Consider the following 23,876-nt stretch of genomic DNA (forward strand, 5'->3'; position numbering starts at 1 on the left):
ACTTCACTCAAAACCACATCCAGATATAACACTCACCATTAATGGGTTTGTATTTTCCACAGTCACCCAAGTAACCTTTGACTCCTTCCTGTCCTTCAAACTTCACATTTGCACCCCTAGTACCTCTTGCCACCTCAAACTTGTCATTTCTCTAATCTGCTCTTTTCTCAATTTTAAATTGACATAAATGTCAGTGTATGCTCTTATTATCTCTTGCTCAGACTACTGCATCCTCCTCTTCGACCTATCATCTAATATTCTTGCACAAATTCAATTTTTCCAATGACTGCACCAGAAGAATAGTGTGTGCCGCTCTGGAGAATAACACAGGATAATATCAAAGATGTTATAATAAAATACAGGATGGTTTCAACTATCTATTAATCACCTCTCATCCCCTCCAGCATTGCTGGCTGTGACTCCATTCTCATTCCTCTCTGGGCTTTGCTTTGCATTTCTTTTGCAACATTTACTGTGTGGAAAACAATGGCATGTTAGCACAATAACATTGATTCTAGTTTTTTTATTTGTTCAGTGCCCTACATGATCAGTATACTTTTTCACCATGCGGTTCTCAGCACTTCAATTGTCTGAAATATATTGTGAACTTCATAGGATTTCCTAACCCTGTATATAAGAATCACAGAAAAATGCGTTACTGAAAAGTTATGAAAAATATGTTTCTTTTACCTTTTTCTCTTAAACCATAATCCTGCACCAATGATTGCAAAGATGCCAACAACACTTCCTATTACAGCTCCTGCTATGGTGCCTAAAATAAAAATATATACAAATAACCACATATGAAGATGTATTTATACTATCATACGATGGTATGGATATATCACATTTCTTAGCACTTACTATTAAAAGTCCCTGTACAATTCTATTGTCATTGTAAAAAGATTGCTCTCAGTGGGAAAAACAAGATAATCTTTTAGTTATGATACCTTTTAAAGGCTAACAAAAATAAGATAAATAATGTTACAAGACAAGCCTTCGAGACAACTTAGGTCTCTTCCTCAGTAATGGTATATCAAAATATATGAAGACACACAAATATATGTACAAATAATAAAATTAGAGGCATGGCATAATAAAATGACATTTAAATAAACAAACTGAACTTAGAGAGTGAATCCTTAATTGGATTAGATTAGTGGTGTGAAAGTTTTATGGTCCCAATATCCATTTAAGATCAGAGGCCTGGTGCCCTCACTGTCTCTGGAGATGATTCCTCAGATTTTGTTGTGAGACATGAATCCTCCTGACAGATTTATTCCTGTATGGAGGGTGTCAAAGATCCTAATCAGTTTGTATTCCAAAACTCTATATTCCCAAACTCAAAATCCCGATATTCAAACATCCCACAAAAAAGATAGATTATCCACCTGTCAAATGTTTCTTAAGGCTGGGTGCCCACGTAGCGTTTTTCAAGCGTTTATGCTGCGGAATTTCCGTAGCATAAACGCTTGTGAAACACTAGGTAATCCGCACCCCATGGTCCCCAAGGGGATTCCGCATGTTCTATGCACATGCTGCGGATTTTTCCGCAGCATTTATGCTGCGTACAAAAATCCGCAGCATGTCATTTAGTTTTGCGGAAGCGCAGCGGAACTCCCGCCATTGACTTGCATTGAGACGCATAGAAACCGCGACTGTACATTTCTACAAGCGAATTCTATGCATCTCTATGTGCGGATGGTACCCAGTTCTGGAGGAGAGAAGACTCTCATCCAGACCTGGGTACCATTGTACCTGTTAAAAAAAGAATAAAATAATAAATAAAGTTTATACTCACCTTTCCGAAGGCTTCTCTGCATGCCGGCATCGCTGAAGGACCTTCGGTGACGTCACAGTCATGTGACCGCAGGCCCTTCACCGCTCTGTCTCGCGATATGCCGGCAGCCAGGAACCAGCCAGGAAGCAGCGCTGCAGCCACGCCGGGGCATCGGGGGTGAGTATAGCTTTATTTTATTTTATTTTTATGGTTCACACTGTATAAATCCATGCTGTTTGCATGGATTTATACAGTGTGACCTAGTTGTCAAGCACTTTCCAAGTGATGCTATCGCCTGGAAAGCGCTTGTCAATCTGCATGCGGAAACGCATGTGGATCCGCATGTATTCCGCATGTATTCTGCAAGAAAAACGCATGCACAATCTGCATGCGTTTTTTCTGCCAGGGAGATGCAGAAATGCTGCAGAAATTTTCTGCTTCATTTCTGCATCGTGGGCACATAGCCTAAAGCTAATGGGATCCCTTATGAGTCTGTATTGATACTCACAAGATTTATCCTCACACATAAATTTTTCTCTTTCGGCGAGGAGCTATATCTGCAGCACACTGGAACTGCTTTGAGCACCAAAATGGCACTCCAGAATGCCAACCTTTTCATGGCGAAACTGGAAAATGACTTTTTAGCATTGTGCTCCATCAAACCCTTGGCCTATTTCCATTACATTGATGACATCTTAATTATCTGAACTGAGTTTGAACAAGAACTTCTAAAATTCCATGACAAATTCAATAGATTTCATCCAACCATAAACGTAACATTGGAGCACTCAAAAATTGAAATCAACTTTCTCGATACCATCATAAATATTCAAAATGGTTCAATCCAGACATCAGTGTATCGGAAACTAATTGACCGTCCCACATACAGTACAGACCAAAAGTTTGGACACACCTTCTCATTTAAAGATTTTTCTGTATTTTCATGACTATGAAAATTGTACATTCACACTGAAGGCATCAAAACTATGAATTAACACATGTGGAATTATATACTTAACAAAAAAGTGTGAAACAACTGAAAATATGTCTTATATTTTAGGTTCTTCAAAGAAGCCTCCTTTTGCTTTGATGACTGCTTTGCACACTCTTGGCATTCTCTTGATGAGCTTCAAGAGGTAGTCACCGGAAATGGTTTTCACTTCACAGGTGTGCCCTGTCAGGTTTAATAAGTGGGATTTATTGCCTTATAAATGGGGTTGGGACCATCAGTTGTGTTGTGCAGAAGTCTGGTGGATACACAGCTGATAGTCCTACTGAATAGACTGTTAAAATTTGTATTATGGCAAGAAAAAAACAGCTAAATAAAGAAAAACGAGTGGCCATCATTACTTTAAGAAATGAAGGTCAGTCAGTGTGAAAAATTGGGAAAACTTTGAAAGTGTCCCCAAGTGCAGTTGCAAAAACCATCAAGCACTACAAAGAAACTGGCTCACATGAGGACCGCCCCAGGAAACGAAGACCAAGAGTCACCTCTGCTTTTGAGGATAAGTTTATCCGAGTCACCAGCCTCAGAAATCGCAGGTTAACTGCAGCTCAGATTAGAGACCAGGTCAATGCCACACAGAGTTCTAGCAGCAGACATATCTCTTCAACAACTGTTAAGAGGAGACTTTGTGCAGCAGGCCTTCATGGTAAAACAGCGTCTAGGAAACCACTGCTAAGGACAGACAACAAGCAGAAGAGACTTGTTTGGGCTAAACAAGGAATGGACATTAGACCAGTGGAAATCTGTGCTTTGGTCTGATGAGTCCAAATTTGAGATCTTTGGTTCCAACCACCGTGTCTTTGTGCGACGCAGAAAAGGTGAACGGATGGACTCTACATGCCTGGTTCCCACCGTGAATCATGGGGGAGGAGGTGTGATGGTGTGGGGGTGCTTTGCTGGTGACACTGTTGGGGATTTATTCAAAATTGAAGGCATACTGAACCAGCATGGCTACCACAGCATCTTGCAGCGGCATGCTATTCCATCCGGTTTGCGTTTAGTTGGACCATCATTTATCTTCCAACACGACCATGACCCCAAACACAGCTCCAGGCTGTGTAAGGGCTATTTGACCAAGCAGGAGAGTGATGGGGTGCTACGCCAGATGACCTGGCCTCCACAGTCACCAGACCTGAACCCAATCGAGATGGTTTGGGGTGAGCTGGACCGCAGAGTGAAGGCAAAAGGGCCAACAAGTGCTAAGCATCTCTGGGAACTCTTTCAAGATTGTTAGAAGACCATTTCCGGTGACTACCTCTTGAAGCTCATCAAGAGAATGCCAAGAGTGTGCAAAGCAATCATCAAAGCAAAAGGTGGCTACTTTGAAGAACCTAGAATATAAGACATATTTTCAGTTGTTTCACACTTTTTTGTTAAGTATATAATTCCACATGTGTTAATTCATAGTTTTGATGCCTTCAGTGTGAATGTACAATTTTCATAGTCATGAAAATACAGAAAAATCTTTAAATGAGAAGGTGTGTCCAAACTTTTGGTCTGTACTGTACCTCAGATGGGACAGCTTCCACCCGAAACACATCAAAATGTCCATTGTTTACAGCCAGGCCCTTAGATAAATGTATCTTTTCCAGCCCAATGGATAGGGATGAAAGCTTAACCTATCTTTAAAAAGACATTTTTAAACCAAGGCTACCACTCCACCTCCATTGATGACCAGATCATTAGAGCCACAAGGATCCCTAGAAGTCAATTACTTCAGTACGGACAAAAAGAGGAAAATAATAGTGTACCTCTGGTGGTGACCTACAACCCACAGCTTGAGGTACTGAGAAAAGCTGCTAAAAAACTTCACCATATCCTACACAAGGATGACCGGCTGAAACAATATTCAAAGACCCTCCCTTGCTGTGCTACAGGCAACCTCCAAATTTAAGAAACATCATGATCCGAAGTTCAATGCCCTCAGATACACCAAGAGGATCTCTTCCTTGCAATGTGAAGAGCTGCAAAACCTGCACTCATGTAGAGACCAAAGACAGGATACAGATTCCCAACACACAGCAGGACTATAAGATTCCCGGGACATTCACATGTTCCTCTTCCAATGTGGTGTACTTAATTGTGTGCACTATATGTCCTATTGGGGGTCTCTATGTGGGATAAACAGGACAGAAACTGAGAGCAAGGATGAGGTCTCATCGCCACACGATTAGAGATGAAAAAAATCCATTTACCGATGGCCAAACATTTCTGTGGTCCAGGACACAACATCAACAATTTGAGAGTTGTCGTATTAAAAGGCAACTTTAAATCACAAAAACATCGAAGAGTTTGTGAATACAAACTGATTAGGATCTTTGACACCCTCCACACAGGAATACATTTTGTCAGGAGGATTTATGTCTCATTACACAATCTGAGGAATCTGCTCCAGAGACAGTGAGGGCACCAGGCCTCTGATCTTACATGGATATTGGGACCATAAAACTTTAACACCACTAATCTAATCCAATTAAGGATTCACTCTCTAAGTTCAGTTTGTTTATTTAAATTTCATTTTATTATGCCATGCTGCTACTTTTTTTATTTTGTACATATATTTGTGTTTCTTCATATATTTCGTTATACCAGGCCTGAGGAAGAGACCTAAGTTGTCTCGAAAGCTTGCCTTATAACATCATTTATCTTATTTTTGTTAGCCACTAAAAGGTATCATAACTACAAGATTATCTTGTTTTTCCCACTGAGAGCAATCTTTTTTCAACTGGCTAACACGGTACCAAACCCCTTTTTTATTGTCATTGTAACACTCCATGCATATGAAAGTGGTCTAATATGGCCAGATATGGTGCTACTAAGAATCCGAAGTGATATCTAAGTGATAAATTCAGATCATAGAAAGTTAACACACTGAGCTGCTGTGTGAAATGCTGTGTCATGGGGAAAATGGAGTTAAAGAAGTTGTCCAGTACTTTTTTCAATTGCTCCATTGTATTTAGCATGTGCCCATAAGTGTTTTTGTAATTACCTTTAGTTGTATGTATTGCCTTTGAGCGGCACTATAGCTGGCCGCTCACAGGCTTCACGTGACCCCCGGCGGCAGCCGACTTTTTCTTCCGCTGATGTCACGTCAAGTGAGGTGTGACATCAGTGACGCGGTCCCCGTAATGGATGCTGGGTTGCGGGCGAGGTTACCCCAAGCGTCACACCCAGCATCCACCGCACACTTTCCGAATGAATGAGGAGAGGGAAAGCGCGCGGTGGATGCTGGGTGTGACGCGCGGGGTAACCTCGCCCACAGCCCATCACTCACCGTGGAACGCAGCACTGAGTCACGCCCGACTGCAGCCGGAACTTGACGTGACATCAGCGGATGTCAGAGCTGGCTGCAGCCGGGGGTCACGTGATGTTTGTGAGCGGCCAGCGATAGCGTTGCTCACAGGCAAGAAGGACAACTAAAGGTAATTACAAAAACACTTATGGACACATGCTAAATACAATGGGGCAATTGAAAAAATTACTGGACAACTCCTTTAATACTAACATGCTTGCCTCTGGTGGTGTATAGAGAGCTAATTGGTCCTGTGTTGTTTCGCTAGAGCTCAGAGGAACTGAAGACAGGATGCATGCAAAAGCAAAGGAAGAAAAAACCAAGATAGAAAGCTAGCAAATAGGGGTGAGTAACACTTGCTGATTGGTTTCTTACTAGAAGGGACTCGTTAGGGCCAAAGAGGAGCATGTAAATGTCTCCAACCTGCTCTAGAGTTTATATAAAATATCCAATACTGAACCATAGGCTCCATACCAAGTTACAACTAAGTCATATAGTACAGGGTACTAATAATTTCTAGTAGTAATCTACTGATTACCCTTGGACTATACAATGTATTGCTAATTTATCAACCACTATAACTCGAGTTATAAAAGCAGCAAACTTCATTAGCACAAAGCTTAGACAAACAACTATCAAAATATCAACAGAATAAAGCAAGTTCACATTTGCTTTAGTCTGTTCGGAGGTGCTGGTCAGTTTTTTGGTTTCTGTAGTTTACATTTGAAGGTATTGACTGCCTCCTTATCTGGACTTCCCACATCATTCTAAGGGGTTTTTTAATTAGTATTGGATCCTGCCTGCCCTTTAAAATTGTAGGCTTTTAGTACAGGAAAGGCATGTTTGATAAATATTAGGTATTAGGTTTAGTGTCTCATCAAAGTAAGGTACATCCTTACATGCATACACATATACCTGCATTCACAGAATTACCAGGATTCGATGGAGAATTTGGTGGAGTTGTTATATTTGCTATGCTGATAGCACCAGTGTAGTTTGTGAAAGATACCAGAGATTGATCTTCAATGATGATGTCGGTGTTTGGGTCGTACCTGATACCAGTAAAGCCAGCGATGCTAACCCTGAAAATCAGAAGATGATTATAGTAGTAAGAGTGGCCCTCTAAAATAAAGCTTCTCAAGCTTTTTCCACTGGAACCTTACCAGACTGATTATTATAATGCCTGGGACTCACCATCTGCAACAGAAGTTCATGCTCAAATGAAAATATCTCCCAGCTTTACTTTTTTAGCTTCCTTAATCCAGAGTAACATTAAAACAAGTACAGAACAAAGCAATTATGTTGCTACACTAAATGCTGATCACTTCTGTGAAAACTGCCTTCCAAGCTGCAACACAGGAACACAATGCTGGTACTTCATTAGTGAGGCCAACATCACAGTTTGAGAAGCACTGCTCTGAAGGAGTCACATACAAAAAAACATTCTAAATGTTTTAGAAATGTTTTTCTAAATAAATTTTTCTAAATGCAGTGTGCCTACAGTGAAACATGGTGGTGGCCGTGTCCTTATGTGGAGCTGCATGAGCGCTGCTCGTGTTGGGGAGCTACACTTCATTGATGGCATCATGAATTCAAAGATGAAAGAGAAGATGCCGCCATCACATCGTGCCCTTGGTAGACGTGCGCTTTTCCAACATGACAATGATCCAAAACACATATCTGTTGTATTTCTGAAGGGTGAAAGTGACTTTTTGAAGGGTGAAAGCGACTCAGTGGCCACATGTCTTCTGATCTGACCCAACCAGACACCTATGGGAAGTTCTGAAGAAACAAATTGCCGTAACTCTCCATCCAGCACCAAAGCTCTAAAAGATCTCTTTCTTGAAGAATGGAGAAAGGTAGATGCTGCAAAATGTCGCAAACTTTTTCATTCCACACCTAGACAACTTGGTGCTATCCTTAAAAATCATGGAGGTTATACAAAATACTATAGTAGAGTTTGATGTAGGGTGTACTCATTTTTGCATCGATTAATTTGAGTACAATTTAAGATTTTTTAATGAAAGTTATATTATTAACCTTACGTTCATGTTATGGGTTAAAAAAATGTTCTATGAAACTCGGTCTTGTCAACATTTTGGAAATTGTTCTTGTATTCAGTGAGATATTGATTAAAATCTTTATTTTCAAATAGGGTGTACTCATTTATGCTGTGCACTGTATATAGTATATATACACACAACCAGTAAAAATTTTATTTAGTAAGGGTACCTGTACTGGAACTGGGGATCCAGTGGTCCATTAAAATAAGAATGAGTCTTTGATCCATTACCCACATGAACACTTATCTGACTTAGCTGTATGGTTCTCAAGATCTGTTCTTGTTTGAAGATATAGGTTACATAAGTGTTGGTTAGCTTGTTCTTAAAATCGTTGTAGGTTTTCGATAAAATCCCCCAAGGTGGGTGGTTGCCTAAAAAGAAAAATGAATAGATAGGAAAATATACAGGGTATCAAAAAGTACATGTGCCATCATAACATAGAAGGTAACAAACCATCACTGTGCTTGTGCTCCTCTACCATCTTCTACTACACAATCTGCAAAGATGGTATAAAGGTTATAAACAATTCAATGTGAGATTCATGCATTGGTTCCTATGACTAAAGATGGCTACAGGGACTCATTGAATATTTCAATGATTTTCCACAATTGGAAAAATAATTAACTATCAGTACTTTAAAGGGGAATCTTCACTTTGGAAAATCCCTAGATGGGTCCAATAGTAGCAAGCTGATCACAAAGTTTCCCACTGCCATGACCACAAGCTGTGAGTGTGGATATTTCTACAGGCTCCTATAACTAGAATAAAATACATGGACCGCGCATCTAAAATAAATCATAAATCGATCTATTGTGGTTAAGCAAAAATCTACAAAAAGGAACATGAGGTTCTTAGTTTAACATTCTGATCAGACTTTATGAAGCCCACTACCACGTCACTGTGAACCTCTCAGTGGTCCCTAACCTAAAAAGTGCTTTGCCATGCGTCAACCACCGCCAAAGCAACAGTTCACCAACAGGGGGAGCCACTAGGTGCCCCACAGTGCCCATTCTGCAAGGCAAAGGCCCCCATGGATCCACGCCACACCACCCTACAGCCACAGCATCACAGCAGCAATGACCACTGGTACTCTGTCGCTTTGTCGGTGGTCATTGCATGGCACAGCACCTTTTAGGTCAGTGATATACTGAGAGGTTCACTGTGACATGATTGTGAACTTCATACAGTCTGATCAGTGTGTTAAATTAAAAACCTCATGTTCATTTTTGTAAATTTTTGCTTAGCCGCAATAGATAAATATATGATTTTTGGATGCGGTCCGTGTCCTTTTTGTACAGTTATAGTGTAGCACCCTGAGGATTCGGCTGCTACAGGGGTATTGCACCTCAACCCAGAGGTGTGATATTCCACTCCCGGGTAAGGAAGGAGTGTGGAACTGAGCTCAGATAGACTGCATGCACTACATACATCCCATTCCAGAGGAGCAGGCCGACGGTACTCCCACTTAGAAATGTGCAGGTACAACCGAGCCTGTTCCTGGCTGGAGTGGGAGGGGGGTGGTACATCCCATGTAGTGTAGGGGCAGATAGGGGGAGCAGTCTGGGTAGTGATAGGAGCTCATTGGGTGCTGGTCACCTGAGCTCACACATAGAGGGATATATAAGGAGGGCACCAACTTAGATCAGGGTCAGACGCTGAGAACAAGTCAGTTGGAGAGGAGAGAGAAGAAAACAGCAGCCCTGGAGAGAGAGAGAGGAGAAAGAAAGATAAAGACCCAGAGGGGGACAGCAGAAGGGACCCAAGAACCCAAATTAGAGCACCGGGTGAGGAGTCAGCACAAGGGTACCGGAACCCAAGCTGGTGGGGGCAAAAACATCCCTAGCCAGAGACCGGAGGCTGTGGGCAGCATCTGCCACGGCCACCCACTACATCCACCCTGAAGGCATACCACATGGAGGGTCAGGGAACCTAAGGCCAAGGGTTGCCCAACAGAAGGCCCGAGGGAGCTGGACCTAGGTGGATCACTGGTGGGGACGGCTGAAGAAAGGACAGAGGGAGAGCTCAGGGCCACGCTCCGGACTTGTTTGGGGGTTGGCCGGATCCAGGACCTGGTGGACGCAGCACGGCTCGGGTGGTCACTAACAGCTGGAGTGACCGAAACATCAGCAGTAAGTAAACTCCCTTAACTGCACAACCCGAGTCTGTCTTCATTGCCGGCTGCACCGCACCACCACAACCCCCATCCTCTGCGCCTGTCCCCTCTGAGGCTATACCCCTCCCGTTGGGGGTTATCCCACCAAGCTGCGCATCCACCATCAGCCTCAGCGGACCCTGCTGCAGCGGCGGCCACAGTGACCGCATCACAACGGGTGGCGTAGTCGACACAAAAGAACTTTAATAACATCTGTAGGACTGCCACATAACACTTAGCTTGACGCCCTGGGCACGGGACCGGGTCACAGCCGCTCGGAGACTACAACCCCCCATCTGATCCGGTGCCGGGTATTCCCCTCAAAAAGGAATATGTCCCAGGGGGCGCGTCAACTTTGGCGTAGTCGGCAGGATGACGTGCCCGCAACACCCGGGTACTGCGTGCCTGAAGAAAAGTGCAAGTTTACCTCAGAAAGAAGTCTCCCGCCGGTTCCGGAGGGTCCACGCCATCGGACTCCATCACCAGTCGTTTCCCGCCGATTGTCCGCCATTTCCAGCTTGTTCCCGCCATCTGCAGAGTTTCCCGCCACTGGGAAGCGATTCCCGCCAAAACCGCAGATTTCCCGCCTTGGACGAGCAGCGGACGCCATTATGGGTGTGCCAAAGGAGGGCAGGAGGCCACCTCCCATCGTGGGCCAGGACAGAAAATGGCGCCAAAAGTGGAAACCGCCCCCACCAACAGAGACTGTGATGCTGGAGGTGTCTGTCAGCGTGAAAGAACTCCCCCTGGAGCTGACAGTCACCGAGTTGCCCCGGGACCGCCCTCGAAGTGGGAGGAGACGAAAGAAAAGAGAAAAGATGGGTGTCGCTTGGAGCAGTCTAGAACGAGCGCACCCGGAGGCAGGAAGCCTGGAAAGGAGCAGCAGAAAAGCTCACCCGGAGATGGAGAGAGAGCAGAACAGCACCGGCCCGCTGGCCAGGAGTCTGCTAGAGACCGAGGAAGGAGGGCAGAGCAGCACCGGCCCGCTGGCCAGGAGCCTGCCGGAAGCAGAGCAGAGCAGCACCGACCCGATGGTCAGGAGCCTGCTAGAGTCCACAACCCCGCTAGGTCTAGCGGAGATCCTAGCGCAGCTCCCCCGAGACCGGGAGTGTGCACAAACAGCCCTGGAGGGCCTCGCACGGAGGATGGCCCGGGTACAGCGGGAGATACTGGCGGAGTGGAGCCGGGAGATGGCTCAGCACGCAGAGACCAGTCAACGGAGCACGCTACCCTGGAAGAGGAAGCAGACCGCCTCTGAGGATGGCGCGGGAGGACCCAAGGCCGGAGACGGCGCCGAGGAGGGAGCCGAACGCATGGAGGCAGGTAAAGGGGACGCCTATACCCCAACCCGAGAAACCGCCCACCTGCCCCAGCTCCCCGTCGCAGAGCCCGAAAGTCCCCCTGCTGTGCCCGTAGCCGCCAGGTCACCGCCATGGACTAGGCCCCGACCGGAAGCCGCCGCAGCGACCCCTGTGACGTCACGCGCCCCGACCCGGAGCGTGACAAAGCAGGAAGTACCACCAGCCTGGTCGCAAGGCCTAGTACCCCCGGGCGCCGCACCACCAACAGCGCCCCCTACCTCCGCGGAGCCTCCGGCCTGGCCGCAAGGCCAGGTAGCCCAGGGCGCCGCCGTATTAACGGTGCCCTTCACCTTCCAGGTGCCCCAGGCCTGGCCGCAAGGCCTGGGCAACCCGGGCGCCACCACCACCGCGCCCGCACCCGTAAAACCAAGGGTGCCACACCTGGGGAAGGACTTGTTCAGCCAGCTCACATGGCCGGACGGGTCTGAAGTTACCACCAGCTATAAGCAAAGAGCAGGAGGAAGACGCCGTTGAGTGCGGCAGAGAAGGAGCTGTAAATAGTTACCCAATCGGGGTATATAGAAACTGAAACTGTTGCTGCTAAAATAGTCCCCGTTGGGACCAGGGAACTGTTTACCCGTTAACCCCTTCATCCTACAGGCTGAGGACTGTGAGCAGCCATTCCCTTCCCTCTACCTGGCCGAGGACTGAGAGCGGCCAACTTCCAACTTCCCTGTATATAGTTGCGCGTCCTAAAGCGCCCCCTACCGGTTTTATAGGAGAAACCATTTTTCTAGAAAGACTGTCGCACTTTTCCCGGACACACGTTGCACAGTGTCCGGAGGAGGAACCAGAGACAAGAGAAGTCTACGAGAATGTTTATATGAAAAGTTTTATATGATGTTTTATATGTTTATGTATATAAAAATTGTATGTTTTTGGTGTTTTATGTCTTGCAGCCCGAGGACGTGCTGTGATTTACCAGGGGGGAATGTAGCACCCTGAGGATTCGGCTGCTACAGGGGTATTGCACCTCAACCCAGAGGTGTGATATTCCACTCCCGGGTAAGGAAGGAGTGTGGAACTGAGCTCAGATAGACTGCATGCACTACATACATCCCATTCCAGAGGAGCAGGCCGACGGTACTCCCACTTAGAAATGTGCAGGTACAACCGAGCCTGTTCCTGGCTGGAGTGGGAGGGGGGTGGTACATCCCATGTAGTGTAGGGGCAGATAGGGGGAGCAGTCTGGGTAGTGATAGGAGCTCATTGGGTGCTGGTCACCTGAGCTCACACATAGAGGGATATATAAGGAGGGCACCAACTTAGATCAGGGTCAGACGCTGAGAACAAGTCAGTTGGAGAGGAGAGAGAAGAAAACAGCAGCCCTGGAGAGAGAGAGAGGAGAAAGAAAGATAAAGACCCAGAGGGGGACAGCAGAAGGGACCCAAGAACCCAAATTAGAGCACCGGGTGAGGAGTCAGCACAAGGGTACCGGAACCCAAGCTGGTGGGGGCAAAAACATCCCTAGCCAGAGACCGGAGGCTGTGGGCAGCATCTGCCACGGCCACCCACTACATCCACCCTGAAGGCATACCACATGGAGGGTCAGGGAACCTAAGGCCAAGGGTTGCCCAACAGAAGGCCCGAGGGAGCTGGACCTAGGTGGATCACTGGTGGGGACGGCTGAAGAAAGGACAGAGGGAGAGCTCAGGGCCACGCTCCGGACTTGTTTGGGGGTTGGCCGGATCCAGGACCTGGTGGACGCAGCACGGCTCGGGTGGTCACTAACAGCTGGAGTGACCGAAACATCAGCAGTAAGTAAACTCCCTTAACTGCACAACCCGAGTCTGTCTTCATTGCCGGCTGCACCGCACCACCACAACCCCCATCCTCTGCGCCTGTCCCCTCTGAGGCTATACCCCTCCCGTTGGGGGTTATCCCACCAAGCTGCGCATCCACCATCAGCCTCAGCGGACCCTGCTGCAGCGGCGGCCACAGTGACCGCATCACAACGGGTGGCGTAGTCGACACAAAAGAACTTTAATAACATCTGTAGGACTGCCACATAACACTTAGCTTGACGCCCTGGGCACGGGACCGGGTCACAGCCGCTCGGAGACTACAACCCCCCATCTGATCCGGTGCCGGGTATTCCCCTCAAAAAGGAATATGTCCCAGGGGGCGCGTCAATAGCATATTCCTGCAGTGTCTCCACAGGGGAAATGAAGCATGCTTAGTCCTATTTTTGCCCTTCCCTCCCCAACATCAAGCCATCTACATCAAGTCATGAGGTGTTTGTTAGAATGCCCTCAATTACATTAAAGGGATTCTCCAAGAATGTGATAAAATGGCACCTCATCATATAATTCAAACTTTTCCTAGTCATGACCTGTATCTCAAGTGACAGAAGAGAGGTAGGGCCAGAGTAGAGCTGCGACATAGGAAGAAATAAATCTTCTCACTGCCTGACCACAATTTTTTCTCCAGCCTCCGGATGTCCATGCATGCGCTTTCAGTCAGTGAGAAACTTTATTTCTTCTCATTTTACAGCCCAGCTCTGACAGCTCATAGAGGTATGTATATTTACTGATCTTCCATCAGTCACGTGACTGGGACGGGCTGCAGTTTGAATTAGATAATGTGGGCCATGTTGTCACATTCCTGGAGAACCAATTTCATTTGTCAATTGTAACCTGATTAAATTTGTTGAATTCACTGACATCATTTATTGGCAGCAGGCTGATATAACTAGTTGTTAGAAGATAACTGCCTCCTAAGTTTGTAATCCCCAATATTAGACAATAAAATGGAAAATCTCCAGGGTTCTCTGCTACGGACAACCTCTTTCCCTCACACCAGTTCCCTGATGACTAGCTGATAATGAATGGTCACAGAATTTGACTCTCAAACTTCTAATTATTGGGACACTTAAGTAATATCCACAAAACCTCCCAGAAATACCACAATTGGGTCATATTTGCAAAAGTTCCATCCCCTTTATGGTTCATTTTTGCTTTTTTATTGTTTTTTGGTCTGGCATGTGGAGGATATCCATGTTCAGGAGATATCCTTCTATTCTCATCATGCTACCTAACAGGTCATATAAAAGGGTTGTACTACATCTATGGATTTTGGTATGGTACAATATGTCCACTGTGTGTTTCTCTAGAGTCTATCTCTTACCATTCATCTCTGTTGTTACTACGATAGCATACGCCACTATGGGTCCATTTGAACTATCAAAAGGTGAGAACACAACGTCCATTGAACCACTGACTACAGACAGATTGATTTGAATGTTGTTATTGGGCCGACCTGTGTAAAGATCATAAATAAACAACTAAGCATGGAAATGAGAATTTGTAAATTGACATTTTTAGATCAATTAACCATACTGCTTAAGGACTGAGCTAATTTTGGCAAGTGCCAAGTTGGCGGAAGGGGACTTATAAGTCATGCAATGCTCCTCATGGAATTTAAAAATGCAAATAGCCTTTCAAAGAAGAAGAGGACTGGACATCTAGTGCTACCTATTGGATGTTGCAATCCTAAAACTCAATATTGACCATTGAAAGGTACTTGCCACATGACTTAAAGCCCCGTCACACTTAGCGACGCTACAGTGATCCCGACAACGATACGACCTGTCAGGGATCGTTGCTGCGTCGTTATGTGATCGCTGGTGAGCTGTCAAACAGGCAGGCTCACCAACGATCAGGGAGCAGCAACATCGTGGAAAGAATCTTTCCACGATGTCCTGCTCCGGTTACCAGCCTGCTGAAGCAGGAGCAGGCTGGTAACCATGGTAAACAGCGGGTTACTAGGGGCACACGTGCTCCTCGTAACCCGCTGTTTATCATGGTTACCACTCTGCTACAGTGAGCAGGAGGTTACCGCTCACCATAGCTGAGTGGTAACCATGATAAACAGCGGGTTACTAAGTGCGCGTGTGCCCCTAGTAACCCGCTGTTTATCATGGTTACCAGCCTGATCGTTGGTCCCGCTGGTCACGCATAGCGATGTGTGCTGACCAGCGGGAGGGCAAAGACCAAAAAAAGGTCCAGGACACTTTACAGCGATCAGCGACCTCACAGCAGGGGCCTGATCGCTGCAAAGTGTCACACATAGCGACATCGCTGGTGAGACCGCTGTTGCGTCACCAAAACCGTGACACAGCAGCGATCTCGCTAGCGATCTCGCTATGTGAGACGGGGGCTTTAGGATAAGTTGCAGAATTCTAGTCTTCTTTGTCTCTGAAGAGGCCATTTGCATATTTATAGTTTTAAGGTTGAAGGATGAAACAAATTCAGCCTACAATTCTATGTGTTGATCCAGTAGAAGGCAAAAACCCCATGAGACAATGATTTCGTTTTATGTAACTTAAAGGGGGTTGTCCAAACCTGGCCATGCCCAGCTTAATAATTTCAGGACTTCAATTGTAAAAAAAAATACTAATTTTCACCTCCTGAAATGACAGTGATTTTGGCACTGCTGTTCCCAGAGGTGGCATAACATTGTTGTGCCACATACCAGCTGCAGCCAAAGAGTGTCCACTCATCATATGCAGCCTTCACCATTTCATGAGAGCAGATGACCGTCCTGAAGGAATATTGATGAGCTGCAGCCAAAGAGTGAAGTAAGATTTCTCATGAGGCGCACAACACTTTTCAGGTGCGCCTGTTTAATTAAGCGGCATGCGCCTCTTAATTAATCAGGAGCATCTAACTCCAATGTGCCCCCTCATAAAGACCGGCATGATCAATCCGGGCCATTATTTTATCATCAGAAGATTATGACTAGAGGATCACTTACAGGACTTCTGCCAGGTAGTTCAACCTTGCTCTTATCACTGATTGGCAGCTTTCTGCTTATGCACAATGTTCACATTACACAGCCAATCAGTGGTGTGGGTGTTGTTATACAGGGCTCAGTATTTAGAGAACTGCTATATTTGCAGCAGAGAAAAGAGGTTTTAATTAAAATTGCAGCACCCAGTAAAGTAAGTGATACATCACTGGAATCAGGATCGCATTCTCTACATTATGCTGCTTTCAGATTACATTGCAGAAGCCTGGTGACAGATCCCTTTAAAAGAATGCACCTCATATAGGAAAGGGTTTGCTTTATATGTATAAAATCTACTGAAGTAAAGAAAAAAAATCCTCATATCTCAGAAAGACACATTAATATTTACATCTGTAATGTACCTGTAGAAAAAGGTCCCGATTCCACAGAGGTGTTGCTTTCATTTAGACGAGTTGTAGTTGTCATAGTATTATAAGAATTTGCTATACTTGTTGTCTCTGTATTATAAGGATCTGTTGAAGTTGTTGTAGTTGTTGTCCCTGTATTATAAAGATCTGCTATAGTTGTTGCTGTAGTTGTTGTCTCTGTAGTATAAATATCTACTATAGTTATAGCTGTCTCTGTATTATAAGAATCTGTTGTAGCTATCACTGTATTATAAAGATCTGCTATAGTTGTCATTGTAGTTGTTGTCTCTGTAGTATAAAGATCTGCCACAGTTGTTGTAGTTATTGTCTCTGTATTATAAGGATCTGTTGTAGTTGTTGTACTTACTATGCCTGTATCATAAGGACCTGTTATAGTTGTTGTAATAGGTGTTGTCCCTGAATTATAAAGATCTGGTCTAGTTGTTGTAGTTGCTTCTGTATTATAAGGATCTGTTGTAGTTGTTGCAGTTACTGTGCCTGTATCATAAGGACCTGTTATAGTTGTTGTAATAGGTGTTGTCCCTGAATTATAAAGATCTGGTCTAGTTGTTGTAGTTGCCTCTGTATTATAAGGATCTGTTGTAGTTGTTGTAGTTACTGTGCCTGTATCATAAGGACCTGTTGTAGTTGTCCCTGTATTATAAAGATCTGCTACACTTGTTGTTATGGTTGTTGTCTCTGTAGTATAAAGATCTGCTATAGTTGTTGTAGTTGTTGTCTCTGTATTATAAGGATCTGTTGCAGCTGTTGTAGTTGCCGTCCCCGTATTATAAGAATCTGTTATAGTTGTTATCTCAGTATAATAAGGACTTGTTGTAGTTGATGTTGTAGTTGTTGTCCCTGTATTATAAGGATCTGTTATACTTGTTGTTGTCTCTGTATAATAAGGATCTGTTGTAGTTGATGTTGTAGTTTTTGTCTCTGTATTATAAGGGTTTGTTGTAGTGGTTGTTAAGAAGAAAGGATCTACGTAGCTTGTGAAATACACCAGAGATTGATCTTCATTGATCGTGTCTGTATTTAGGTCATACTTGATAATATTAAAGCCAGCGATGCTAACCCTGAAAATCATAAGATGATTATTGCAGTTGGTATGGTCTGCTAAAGGAGTGACAAAATAAAAATATTCACGTTCATAGCCGTAGCGTAAAGTCTTTCCCCTCAATGCATTATCTATAATAATAATTTCCAAGCATAACAAGATGTACATTGTTGTCTTCTGGAACCCACCCCAGGTTTGGATTTAACTGAAATGTTTGCAAAGTATCAATACTTTATAAGAACCATTCATTTTCATTCGTTTTGGAATCAATGTCTAGATCTCATCCTCTGAAATCTTTTAATAATAAAAATATAGTGAAAGTACCTGTACTGTAACTGGGGATCTAGTGGTCCATTGAAATAGGAATGAATGATTGATCCAACACCCACGAGAACACCCATCTTATTTGACTGCGCAGAACTCATGATCAATTCTTGCTCGAAGATGTAGGTGACATAAGTGTCTGTTAAATTGTTCTTAAAATCATCATATGTTTTAGATAAAATCCACCGTGGTGGAAGGCCACCTGAGAAGAAAAATCAAAAATGTATATTTGTAAAATAAAAGGGACAAAAACCCTCATAATATAGATATTAGCGAATGATCATTATCTGTGACTTACAAAATGTGCTCCTGTACCATCTTCCACATTTTCTGATACATTTACTGCAGTGATCTTATACAGGCTATCAACAATTCAATCTTGTATTCATGCATTGGGTTTTTAACCAGTCTAAAGCTGGCTACAGGGGACACATTGTACTGTACTTAATATTAATAGTAAATATACTGTCGGTCAACATTGTTTGCCTTTATTTATAAAATTTCAACTTCTAGAATGATTGGAAAATTGTGCAACCTTTCATTTTTTTGTCCTTGTCCCACCACTCAAAATAGTTAAAAATGAACATTTACAATATGTCTACTCTAGCTTAGCATTCCTTTTAAATGTCATAATATTTTTAGGACCTTTGAAAATTTGCAAGTTTAGTAGTATTTTTTATTTATATTTTAAAGAAATTTTCAAAAACTTATTTTTTTAGGGACTAATCCAGTTCTGAAGTGGTTTTGAAGGGACTATAGAGTTATAACCTGCAAATATTTATAGGGGTGCAAGTATTTGAAACAGCATTTAAGAAGTTTAGAAACCCTACGCGTGCTTTCCAGGAAATAAAGCTAATTTGAAATAAGAAATTAGAATTTCCTTTTTCTTTTGCAGATTTTCAGTCTTAAACCATTTCTTTTCTGTAATACAGTAGGTATTAAAAGACAGCTTAAAGAGAACATGTCATCAGGATCAGGTATGTTAAACTAAAGGTATGGGCATAAAGGTGCTCTTACACTGACTTAATAGGTACCTTCAATATAGAAATCCGCAGCCTAGTCATTGTTTAATCATTAAAAGTCTAGGTACAATAAGCTCTTCGTGCATCGGGGCGGGACTGTGGGAAGAATCTTTGGCTCAGCCACGGCCTACTGCCTCTGGTGTTTGTATCTTCTTGCTGTTTTAAAGATTGCGCCCGCGTCATCCTAAACCACAGGCGGCACTTGCACACATCAATCTTGTAGTGGGATTCAGGAAAATGGCGCTGTTGTTGGCGTATGTGTGTCACCCTACCTGGATGCCACAAGTGTAATTAAAGCTGTGTCTGAGAGCAAGGGGGAGGTTCTCTGGTTAGGGGAACATTAGCATGCAATGCCTCCTGTCTCAGGCCAGTAGGGGGAGCAGGCTGCCCCTATAAAAGCTGGTACTGGGGACAGGGTTAGGGAGAACTGGATTGCCTGTCTCAGCTTTGAGACGTGTCCCAGAGTGGAGCAGGGACAGAAAGTTGATTGCACCTAAGAGGAAGTGTGGCAGTAGGAGAGAGCCACCAGCCAGAGACAAGAGGCGAAGAGAGCCTGTCTTGGCAGAGAAAAGACTTAATTTTACCAGACTTTGGTGTCTGAGGCTGGAAGGATTCCACATCCCCCAGCAGAGAACCAGCCCGCAAGGGACTGTACATTCCTTGGCCTAAGAAGCCTGGAGGCCCTGCCACAACAGAAGGGACCAGTAAAGCCGTACAAGGCTGGGAGCAGAAAGGAACCCACGCCGCAGGCCATACAGGCAAGAAAGCACAGAAGCTCGGAAACGTGGGCTGTTATCCTATCAGGAGGAGATAGTCAGAAGGAGCGCAGAAAGCACGGTAGGCCTACACCCTTACCCTGACCAGGGCCAATTTCCCCGTTGCTCTCAGACATCCAGGTCCCCTCCTAGCTGGGACTGTTTGTGGGTCAGTTTACCTGTTCAAGTAAAGACCCTGGACTGCAACCTGTTGTCTGTGTGCTCCTTGCTCCTCCAGCACTATCATCACTGGGACTCTCACTACCATCACTCCCACCATCCACTATACTGCCCTGGGGCCGCACTCTTCCCGTGGGGAGTCACACTACCATAGCTGCACATCTCATCAGCCCCAGCGGTCTGCATGCAGCGGCGGTTCCTAATAACCGCAAATCCACGGGTGGCGTAGTCGGACATAATCAATATAACGGACTACCACTGGCCTGACCACCCTGAGCCACGGAACCGGGTTGCCACTACTACTCCCATCGTTCCCTATTGCCCGGATCCGAGTGCCCCACGGCCCAGGGGGCGAGTCAGCTTTGGCGTAGTCGGCAGGATTTCGTGCCCGCAACCACCGGGTACTGCGTGCCTGAAAAAGACTTTTGTAACTTACCTGTGGCAAAGTTTCGCCGTCCGGAGTCGTTTCCCGCCATCCGGAGCCGATTCCCGCCATCGGACGCCATATTGGACCGTTTCCCGCCGTCTTCTGCTGCCTTCCCGCCATCCGCAGCTGTTTCCCGCCATCGGACGCCATCTTCAGGACGCCGCGCGGGAAGAAGAGGGGCGTGGACGTCAAAACCGCGCGAGATCCGAAGCTCCGCCCCACGCACCGACGCTGCGCAAGGTCCTGGAAGGGAGAGAGAGCGACGCTGACGTCATCGGAGTGCGACGCCAGGTCCTCGTCCAGAGCAGCAGCGGAGCCGCGGCCTACAGAAGAGGATCGTCGGAAGGTAGGCCACACTTCACTAGGGGGGGAGGAAGATGTCGGACACAGAGGCGCCCACTACCACCAACGCAGCTGCAGCAGCGGTTATGCCCTTTTCCTTACCCTACATCCCGGGAGCGGCCTGGCTGCCCAAGTACTCAGGGGAGCCCCATGCCCTAACTGACTTCAAGGAAAGACTGTATAGTTTGTTCCAAGTTTACCCCCTGACAGAGGAACAGAAGGTCAGCATATTGACAGGGCAGTTAACAGGCGCAGCCCAAAGGGAGGTAAAATCATGGCCCATTGAGGAGAAAGGGACTGTGAAGGGTATTCTGGCCCGGCTGCGGGGTACCTTTGATACACGTACCTCCGCTGAGATTAAAATGAGGTTCTATGGGTGTAAGCAGCGGGCACAGGACAGCATCAAAGACTATGCCCTAAATCTGCAGGAAGCCTTGAGGGCTATTCAACAAACTGACCCTGGCAGTGTGCAGGAAATGGATAAACTGCTAACAGAACAATTCATAGAGGGTCTGCTGTCCAGCGCCCACAGGGCCCAACTGCGCCTCATGTTCTTCCAGAACCCTGACCTGACCTTTGCCCAATTTAAGGACAGGGCCATAAGGGTGCTCCGTGAATCTGCAACCAGTGGCGCTATAAACCCCCGGCGCCCTGCTATCACCTACCACCAGGAGGCGGCGCCCTCCTCTATGGACTCCGTGGAGGCTGATGCACAGGCCCTGAACCAAGCCCCGTCGAAAGGCCTGCACCACCAAGTCCAGGAGCTGACCAGGAGCGTCGCGGCGTTGACCAGGACCGTCCAGGCGTTGCAAGTGGACCCGTCAAGACCCATCGAGCTGGCTTCAAGTCCGGAGGATGTCCCGTGGCGTCGACAGAGGAGGATCCCGTCGTTCCGAGGGAGGCCCACAGACCGCTACGCAGAGGATGGACAGCCCATTTGCCGTCGTTGCAACCAGCCCGGACACATTTCCAGGTACTGTAATTTAAACGGGTCCAACCTGGGGCAGAGGGCCGACCCCCAGGCATAAGATCACCAGGCCCTTATAATTGGCGCGATAAGTACGTTGGGGGGCGCCCGGTTTTACCCGTGGTGCTGGACGGTATCCCCATGAGCGCCTTGCTGGATACTGGGTCGCAAGTAACCACAATCCCTTATGTACTTTTTAAGCAGTATTGGACTGATGCTGATATCACACGGTATCCAGACAGTAACTTGAGCATCATCGCCAGTAATGGCTTACCCGTGCCGCAGATGGGGTTCAAGGAGATGACCATTAAAATTGGTAAAGTTGAACTGCCGGCACAGGGAGTGATTATTGTGGACATTGACCGTCATGAAAGTCACCCTAAAATAACTGTGGGTACTAACATAATTGAAAATTGTCTTTCAGAAGTAATTGTAATTCTACAACAGGTGGCGGTGAATGCTAGTTCCAGCCAACAGAGAGTCCTCAACAAGGAGATAAAAGCCCTGATGAGACGGCAGCAGGTAGAACTGTCTGGTGGTGAGATCGGTAGCGTAAGACTCAGTGATCCATTCCCCATTTCCATGCCTCCCAAAAGTGAAATGATGATCTGGTGTCGGACTGCAATCGGGTTGAGAGGTAGAGACTACCAAGCCATGGTAGAACCCGTGTACTCAGACAGCAGGCCCACCATTTTGACAGCCCGGGGGGTGGTTGATGTCCGTCATGGGAGGGTGCCCGTCCGCATCCTCAACATTGGGGAGAGGGAAGTACACTTACCCAGGTACGCTACACTCGCCAAACTGTTTGTCGTCGAACACCAAGCTATCAGGGCCGTGGAACCCTTGTCTCCATCTCCTCAGGCGGAGGGTAATGGCTCCCAGAAACAAAAGGAGGACTGGTGCCAGAAACTCCACGTGGGTGCTGACTCCACTCCCCTGCACCAAAAACAAGGAGTCTACCGGGTGGTACAGGAGTACGAGAGAGTCTTTAGTAAGCACCCGCTAGACTTCGGCAGAGTAAAAGGGATAGAACACCACATCCCCACAGGGAGCCACCCACCAATAAAAGAGAGGCACAGACCTGTACCCCCTGCACATTATCAGAACGCCAAGGGTATGCTGCGGGAAATGAAAGAAGCTGGGGTCATTAGAGATAGCTGTAGCCCCTGGGCAGCCCCCTTGGTTCTGGTGAAAAAGAAAGACGGCACCATGAGAATGTGCGTGGACTATAGACAAATCAACCGTATCACTCACAAAGACGCATATCCGCTGCCTAGAATAGAAGAGTCTTTAGCCGCACTAAAATCTGCTAACTTCTTTTCTACTTTGGACCTTACTAGCGGGTACTGGCAGGTTCCTGTGGCAGAGGCTGACAAGGAGAAGACCGCCTTCACCACCCCGATGGGACTGAGTGAGTTCAACTGTATGCCTTTCGGGCTCTGCAACGCACCAGGGACCTTCCAGCGGCTGATGGAATGCTGTCTAGGGCACCGAAACTTCGAGACGGTCCTCCTTTACCTGGACGACGTGATCGTCTATTCGAAGACCTACGAGGACCACCTAAAGCACCTGGCTGAGGTGTTCGAAGCCCTGGCAGGCTATGGCCTGAAGGTGAAACCATCGAAGTGCCACCTGCTGAAACCAAAGGTCCAGTACCTAGGGCACGTGGTAAGTGCGGAAGGAGTGGCCCCCGACCCTGACAAGGTCACGGCAATCAAGAGCTGGCCAAGCCCCTCGAACATCAAAGAGGTGAGACAGTTTCTCGGATTGGTAGGCTACTACCGAAGGTTCATCCCCGGGTTCACCAAGATGGCAGCTCCTATCCAGGACCTCCTGATCGGACAGTCCAAGTCCAGAAGTCAAAAGCCACCCTTCAAGTGGGATAAACCGGAAGAGGAGTCCTTCCGCCAGTTAAAGTTGGCCCTCACTGGGGATGAGGTCCTGGCCTACCCTGATTACGGCCAGCCTTTCATTCTCCACACAGAT

At 46.2% G+C, this 23,876-nt stretch overlaps 1 protein-coding gene across 1 annotated transcript in view; it reads right to left on the bottom strand.

Moving 5' to 3' along the window:
• Positions 1-19,402, bottom strand: part of LOC141173600 (receptor-type tyrosine-protein phosphatase eta-like) — an 88,833-nt gene extending 69,431 nt beyond the window's left edge. Inside the window, exons 1-8 of the mRNA XM_073657899.1 lie at positions 19,351-19,402; positions 18,198-18,399; positions 16,805-17,892; positions 14,781-14,912; positions 8,311-8,512; positions 7,012-7,160; positions 691-772; positions 389-472 (exon numbers count right to left, since the gene is read on the bottom strand). Coding sequence (XP_073514000.1) covers positions 389-472; positions 691-772; positions 7,012-7,160; positions 8,311-8,512; positions 14,781-14,912; positions 16,805-17,892; positions 18,198-18,399; positions 19,351-19,402 — 1,991 coding nt within the window. The remainder of the gene's footprint in view (positions 1-388; positions 473-690; positions 773-7,011; positions 7,161-8,310; positions 8,513-14,780; positions 14,913-16,804; positions 17,893-18,197; positions 18,400-19,350) is intronic.
• Between the last annotated feature and the right edge of the window lie 4,474 nt (positions 19,403-23,876).

This window comes from Phyllobates terribilis, unplaced genomic scaffold, assembly GCF_046119375.1.
Source record: "Phyllobates terribilis strain yellow unplaced genomic scaffold, ASM4611937v1 Scaffold_13__5_contigs__length_258822181, whole genome shotgun sequence".
Taxonomy (NCBI): Eukaryota; Metazoa; Chordata; class Amphibia; order Anura; family Dendrobatidae; genus Phyllobates; species Phyllobates terribilis.